Source organism: Cyprinodon variegatus, unplaced genomic scaffold (genome assembly GCF_000732505.1).
Source record: "Cyprinodon variegatus isolate N-32 unplaced genomic scaffold, C_variegatus-1.0 Scaffold1552, whole genome shotgun sequence".
In the NCBI taxonomy this organism is placed as follows: Eukaryota; Metazoa; Chordata; class Actinopteri; order Cyprinodontiformes; family Cyprinodontidae; genus Cyprinodon; species Cyprinodon variegatus.
Genome location: NW_015152005.1, coordinates 98,634 through 106,081, shown reverse-complemented (window position 1 = coordinate 106,081; position 7,448 = coordinate 98,634). Strand labels below are relative to the sequence as shown.

The 7,448-nt window shown below is 40.7% G+C and overlaps 1 protein-coding gene across 2 annotated transcripts in view; it reads right to left on the bottom strand.

Annotated features, from left to right (window-relative positions):
- Positions 1 to 1,155: 1,155 nt before the first annotated feature.
- The window catches only part of LOC107103884 (eukaryotic initiation factor 4A-II), an 8,763-nt gene continuing 2,470 nt past the window's right edge, over positions 1,156 to 7,448 (bottom strand). The window contains exons 3-11 of one of the 2 annotated variants that reach the window (XM_015403734.1): positions 7,239 to 7,371; positions 6,855 to 6,994; positions 6,317 to 6,485; positions 6,113 to 6,222; positions 2,369 to 2,512; positions 1,957 to 2,094; positions 1,793 to 1,882; positions 1,468 to 1,547; positions 1,156 to 1,385 (exon numbers count right to left, since the gene is read on the bottom strand). In XM_015403734.1, the coding sequence (XP_015259220.1) occupies positions 1,241 to 1,385; positions 1,468 to 1,547; positions 1,793 to 1,882; positions 1,957 to 2,094; positions 2,369 to 2,512; positions 6,113 to 6,222; positions 6,317 to 6,485; positions 6,855 to 6,994; positions 7,239 to 7,371 (1,149 nt within the window). In that variant the 3' untranslated portion in view covers positions 1,156 to 1,240. The remainder of the gene's footprint in view (positions 1,386 to 1,467; positions 1,548 to 1,792; positions 1,883 to 1,956; positions 2,095 to 2,368; positions 2,513 to 6,112; positions 6,223 to 6,316; positions 6,486 to 6,854; positions 6,995 to 7,238; positions 7,372 to 7,448) is intronic. The other variant, XM_015403736.1, reaches the window with a different exon arrangement.

Sequence of the window (7,448 nt, the reverse complement as noted above, 5' to 3'; positions counted from 1 at the left end):
GGGCAGTAATAAATCCATTGGAGTGAATTTTGTTTCAATGTTGCAAAAGAAACTTGTAAATATTCAGAGGGGAAATAAAACATATAATAAAAACAGCTTTATTAAAACCACTTTTTTTTCACCATTTGCTAGAACTTTTTAAGTTTTATAAAATTTAGTTTTAAGTATTTCTCAGACCTGGCGTTCCTCTGGAAGGGAGAGAAGATGAATGTTAGAAATAACAATTTTGTTTAAATTGGGCGTCGAGAGGGAGAGTCGGTAACGAGCACCGAGAAAACGATCCGTGACATGATTTATAAGTCAATCTGATAAAAACAAAACCTGTAAAAAAGAAATTTGAAAAATAATTTTATTGAAAATATAAAAATTTGTGAAATAATTTCTTAAAAAAAAAAAAAAAAAAAATTGCAAGTTAGTCCCGCGACCCATTTTATAAATAAAACATTTATTAAATTCCATTTCTTCCCTCCAATTTACAAAACAAGTTATTCACCTCCAAAGGAACAAAATTCACTCCATAGACTTAAAAAAAAAATAAAATAAAAATAAAATTGAAAACCTTCACATTGAAATACACCCAACAGAAAAAAAGCTTTACTTACATTAATTTATTTATTAAGACATTCATACAATTCAGGAGAGGAGGAAATCTGAAAAGGAGTCTGTGGGGTAAAGGTAATATACTCTGTTAAGGTAAAACCAAGTCAGCAAAACATGGCTGACTGGTCAGGAACTCTGATATAATATATGGGATTAAAAAAAATATTTATGATACATTTAAATTAAACATTCACAAAAGAAACCAAAGCAAGTGATTCTACAGTATAACATGACAAGTGCCTCTATTTAGCAGGCCAACAAGACATCGCACATATGTTAGCATAACATAATTTGCAGACTTTATACAGCACTTATACCTTTTAGTCCACAAGTAAGTTACTAAATGGTGGAGAACATCGAATACACGCATCTTATTTAAACATGAAAGGAAATACCTGATAAGGACCCTAATGTTTACAGACCCCATGGCTTTGTAGCTCCAACCAGCCCAGGTTAGGATCTACAACTGTCCAGGAGGGACCGAGGTCACCTCGCTTTTAACGCATACCAAAAATCTGATCCAAGGTTTAGCATTGAGAAGTTTGTTTTTTTTTTCCCTCGAATAATATAAGCACGATGCAAAGTGAACGATCGCTATCACTGCGTAAAAAAGAAAAAACCCAAACGAGAACCTCGGGGCTCAAATCAGGTCGGCCACGTTCATGGGCATCTCCTCCACGGTTGTGTTGTAAAACGTCTCGATGTCCCGAAGAATCCTCTTGTCCTCCTCGGTGACGAAATTGATAGCGACTCCTTTTCTGCCGAAGCGGCCGCCGCGGCCGATTCTGCGGAGAGACGAGGAGCCGCGTTAGTCCCTCCTGTGGCTTAGTCCCCTCCTTTTTATTCGGAGCGTTTGAATCAACTCACCTATGAATGTAATTCTCTCGATTTGTAGGAAGGTCGTAGTTGATGACCAGAGAAACCTGCTGCACGTCGATCCCGCGAGCCTTGGAGGAAGAGAAACGAGTTTCAAACATGACGGATCAACGGAACCACAAATTAATTTTTATCCACATTAGTAATAATGTCGCCCGCATAAAAGTAGCAGATTCCCACGTTAGAAGGACCCACTGTGGAGAACGAGCCCTTATCTCCCAAATGTTTTTCCCACTCGGCCATTTTTTGGACCGTAGCAGGATTTTAAAAACCATTTGGATCACATTATAAGTTCTTATGTGTTAGTTATACCAACCAGGAGATCCGTAGTGATCAACACTCTGCTGGAGCCGGATCGAAACTCCCTCATGATCACGTCTCGCTCCTTCTGGTCCATGTCGCCGTGCTGTGAACCAAACCAGCCGTCAGCTGACAGTTTGCTTTTAGAAACATCAGGAGTTGATGGGGGCGGGGTCATACCAGAGCAGAGACGGTGAAGTCTCTAGCGTGCATCTTCTCCGTCAGCCAGTCGACTTTTCTCCTGGTGTTCAGGAAGATCACGGCCTGGGTGATGGTCAGCGTCTCGTACAGATCACACAGAGTGTCCAGCTTCCATTCCTAGAGGCGGAAACAGACGTTACCCTGATGAGTGGATAAAAAGGGAAGCGGGACGTGTAGCACGGGATCTTGAGGCAAAGGAAAATGGACATTAAGAAAGAGGTCCCTCCCAGCCTCGTTTCCGACGCCGTGGCTTTTACTCTCCTTCCCTGGTGTACCCGTGCTTACACGGCCGCGGGAGCCAGACCCAGAAGGCTCGGCTCCTGCAGTTTGAGCAGGGTGCTTTGAAGAGAAGACTGAAGGACAGGTTTCTGTGTCAGATGTGCAAACAAACCTCTCTCTCCACGTTTATGTAGAACTGCTTGATACCCTCCAGGGTAAGCTCCTCCTTCTTCACCAGGATGCGGACCGGGTCTCGCATGAACTTCTTCGTCACCTCCAACACGTCGGCCGGCATGGTGGCCGACAGCAGGACCACCTGGAGACGAAAGGAGTTTCAGAAGACTGGAAACTGACAGAACCGGTCGGATCGGTTGTAGCACTTCACCTTGAGACTGCAGCCAATGAACATTAAGAAAGAGGTTCGACTGCAGCTCATTTTCGGTGCAGTGCGCCATAATCTCCGTCTGCGTTTTAATCTGCTGCCATGATTGCGTGAAACAGAATCATCTGGATCGCACAATTACAGCAGACTTCTGTAGATGCAGAAGGACGGGATGTTCCCATCATTTTAAAACTACACTTTTTAGCCAAACCTTTAACACACTTACACGGATGTTAAAAATAAAACCAGATAAAAACAAAACAAAAAAATACTAAAGAAAAATGTGGATGACTGGTAAGAAACTGGAAGGCTAATAAACTGGGTCACTAAACTCGGGCTGGTTTCAGAAGTAAAAAATACAAGGAACATTGGGCTAAATTACTACACTATAAATGGATAGACAGTATATAACTCCGGTTTAACCCAGGATCCTAGATACGTGCATTATCAGGGTTTACACAGGAATGAATAACTCAAATTTAATGCTTTTTAATGCTCTTGGATATAATTTTAATGCCACCAACAGGTACCCGTCCACAGGCTGCAGCCATGTCCTAAATTCCTCGTATTCCAGCCCCCCATTCTCTAGCTTTTTCTCCGACTCAAGCTTCTTTTCTGAACATACAGCTTTGCTATCAACTGAAAGCAGGTCCACACAAATATATCGTGATATATGTCTGACGAAATTGTTTTTATAAACATTTCTTTTATAATAACACATTTTAAATGTCACAATAAACACATTTAATGAATTTTAATGCCAATTAAGGCCTTAATTAAAAAAAATAAAAAATTTAACGACTTTTCCACAGATAACTTTATGACCTTCAAAAAAGGAAAAAATCCCTACATAGCATTTGTTTTTTGGAAGCCAAAAGATGTAGAGCCTGTTCGTGGAAAAGTGATTCACCTTGTAGGACTTCGCAATGGTTAAAAGGGATTTCTTTATTTGGCTTTAGAAAGGATACGGTACATTGAAAAATAGGCTTGACAAAATTTGGAAGATCTGGAAGGTTTTCTGTAATTTCTTTGAGAAAAGTTAACATTGAAGTAGACGGCTGGAATGATGAGCTAAACTATTTTAACTTTATTTTTTCCTATTATTATCATGGCTGTTTTCATGTATGTGCCTTCTTGTTCTATGGCATTTACCTTTTAATTGACAAAAAGTGCAATAAACCTGTTTAAAAAGAAACAAAGAAAACTGGACGGCTTTTACCCCCATACTGATAAGTAGCATTTACTTTTTCCATCACAGGTAAAAGTGGCCAATCGGACTAAAAATGCATCATACAGATATAAAATTGTGATCTGAATCAGCAAGACATGGATAGAGTATCGGGGCATGCTGCTTGACAGTCCAGTCGGCATATAAATGTCTTTCAGGATGAGGTTTTAGTGAATGAAGCGAGCAGCGATGGACTGATGCAAGTTTTCAAAGGTGGCGCTGATTGACAGTTTAACTGATCCCAGATCAGAATGGTTGACATTCTTAGAGCCTGTTTTTACTTTCACAAGTGAACTTGAGAAAATTGTTGTTGTTGCTGGGATCTTATGGCCCAGCTGCTGAATGCAACTTATTTTTAATCTGATCGGATGATTTGTTTTGTAGATTAAATGGCACGATCTGACCATTTTCATTTGGGAGTCAAAATCCTTTTTAACCGGATTGTGAAATGCTCTGCTTGTTAAGGTGGATAATTAGCCATTTTAGTATGGTTTAAATTCAAAATTATAAAGGATTGCAAAAAAGCCGTTAGATTAGAATCAAACGAAGGAGCATGCGTAGCTCGTATTATCGCCAACAGTTGACATTCATGTCCACAAAGCAGGGATGCGTTTATTGATGGTGGGACCAGGCTCAGCTGAGGCCGTCTAACTCATCAGCACATAAATACAACGTCAAATGGACTCCAACGAGAGACAAAACTATAATGCTCATTTTTTGAAGCCTTTGGCAGCCACAGCCGGTGAGCGAAGTGAATAGCTGAGCAATATGGCAGTAAAATGCTTAATGAGGAGCCTGTTATCTGCAACTAGTGTTTCATTGACCAATTTGATATAATCAGAGATAAATTACCTTGATAATAAAGGTCAGCCCTGCTGCTGCTCGATCTGCCGACATCACCCAGAATGCCAGGTGGGTCGGCTTTAATATTAATTCTTAATTTTATTGACCATTTTGAAAATTGGACCCATTCTCTATTGATATAGATCAGATGACCATCTTTTTCCAGGCCTGGTGTTTATGTCCAATTCAATGCAATCCGCAAATTAAAGATTCATCCAAGATTACAAGCCCCTCTGTGTCCAGGTAAATGGTTACGGACAGGAAACGGCAGAATACAGGAATTAACAGACTGACGTAATGACACATTCTTCATATTTATGAAATGCTGGGAATTTATAAAGAAAAATGGTAAAAGAGCAGAATGCTGATGAAGGTTCTCAGTCATCCATGTCATAGTCATTCTGTAAAAATTCAAAAAATATCCACTGGACTAGGTTTCCAGAACTACTTTCAACATGTTTGAGTGGAGCAGTGGCTGCTGAGCTGGAGGACTCTGTGTGAAGGAGCAGTCAGAGCCTGGATGAGACTATGAAATACGACAAGTGTCCAGACCAGAGACTAGGCTTGTCCCGATCCAATCCACGTATCGGAACGCCGATATTGGCAAAAAAATGCGTATCAGCAAAGCATGTAAAATGCCGATCCGTATTTTACAGATTGAAACGATCCATTACACTATTTTGCGCCAGTGTTTCCCTGTTTTGCATTTTTCATTAAAATTTACAGTAATACTTGCACCTTTAACTGTTTACGGTTTTACTGTTCACTGTGCAATTTCAGATTGCTATTCATAATTTTGTCCAGTTTGTGTTTATCTCTTAACAGGTAAGTTTGTTGTTACCAAGCATTGTGTTTTATTCAATCTCACCTAATTCAGCTGGCTAGATGTTATCAAGAGTACTAAAACCCTTTTCAACATGAGTCTTACAACTAAGGCTAAATACTTTAACTTAAAACACATGCTCGGATAGGCTGGTATCGCCCAGTATCGGTATCGGAAGCGCAAAAACAATATCGGTATCGGATCGGAAGCGCAAAAACAATATCGGCATCGGATCGGAAGTGCAAAAAAAAAATATCGGTATCAGATCGGAAGTGCAAAAACCTGGATTGGGACATCTCTACCAGAGACTATAAAATATCTGATACAGATCCGATTTAGTTTCACACATGGAAGCGACAAAAATAAAGAGTTTTATGGAGATGAAAAGATCAGAATTGGGCCCCATCTTGGATATAGGATGTCAGACAAAAAGGAAAAAAAAAAAATAGAAGCAGGTCGGGGTGAACCTGAATGAACACAGATGAATCAGATATTCAGACTGTAATTGAAAAAGCTTCGTGGACGGAATAAACGTCCAGTGGTTTGTTAAGCTTTTTTTGGATGACAGAATGTTCACCAGCACAATCAACAAGCAGCATCGATGACAACAGGACGTGGGATCATGTCTGGAGGTACGTACTTGAATGTTGGTGCTCAGCTTTTGGAAGATCTCGTAGATCTGATCCTTAAACCCACGACTCAACATCTCATCAGCTTCATCAAGAACAAACATCTTGATCCACTTGGGAGCTAAAAAGAAGGGAAAAAATGAAAATTTACTCCAAAAGGCTGAATTTGAGCCTTAAGAAAAATGTTTTTTTTGCTTCCAACCAGTTCTGCTTACACAGGTGTCTCCTGTTCAGCATGTCATACACTCGGCCTGGAGTTCCCACCACTATGTGAGGAGCCTCGGCCTGGAGCTTCTGAATTTCACTACGGAGATTAGTCCCGCCAATGCAAGCATGGCAGGTTGCCCCCATGTAGTCTCCAAGGGCCAGAATTACCTTCTGGATCTACGGAGAAAAAAAGATGTACAGTACTTCAGAATAGCTGAGAAAAGATATGCTGCCTGTTGAGTGCAGAAAATGGTTCAGTGATCAGTAAATCAGAAGGAACTCTCCATTGCATAGGTCAGTCCCGAAAGATGGTATACCATCATATCACTCAAGTTTTCCACAGACAGCCAAAATGATCTTTTAGGCCGATGCAGCCATGGACAGAGACTGCACCAGCCACAAAAAGATCTTCAAAAAATTAAGAAAAAGTTTAGAAATGTTTGACAAATCTTTAAAAGATGGTACCTTCGTTTTTGAACAGTGTCCTCAGTATGCTGCCTAGGTCTGAGACACTGTTGAGGTCGCGTGACCTCAGGAACAGCATACCTGCTGAGCCAGCTCTCTGGTGGGAGCCAGAACCAGAGCCTGAGTCTCCTTCTGCTCAATGTCCAGCTGCTGCAAGATAGAGATGGCAAACGTGGCTGTCTTGCCAGTTCCTGACTGGGCTTGGGCAATGACATCGTAGCCTAACAGTGAGGAAACAGATTAAATATTCCTTTGTGTAACACGCTAACAAACCAGACGTACAGCTAAATGTTTATGGACGTCACACGCGCACACACCCTTCAACTTCAAATGAAACTAATCAAATCATTGAGTGATCAGTAAGGAAAAAAAATATCCCCATTTTTTTGGGTAAGTCCCGAAAGATGGTTGAGCATCATTTCACTCAATGACAGAAAACTGTCCTCTGCAGTCTGATATGTGTACCTTTAATACACGGGATGATGGCCCTCTGCTGAATGGCAGACGGCTTTTCAAAACCATAAGCGTAGATTCCCCTGAGAAGAGACTCCTTCAGGTTCATATCATCGAAATTGTCGGTGATCTCGTTCCAGTTGCTCTGTATTGGCAAGAGAGAACAAAGGCAGTTCAGGGGGCTGATGGGGGAAATCATTTTATTTAGGGATGCACAATATA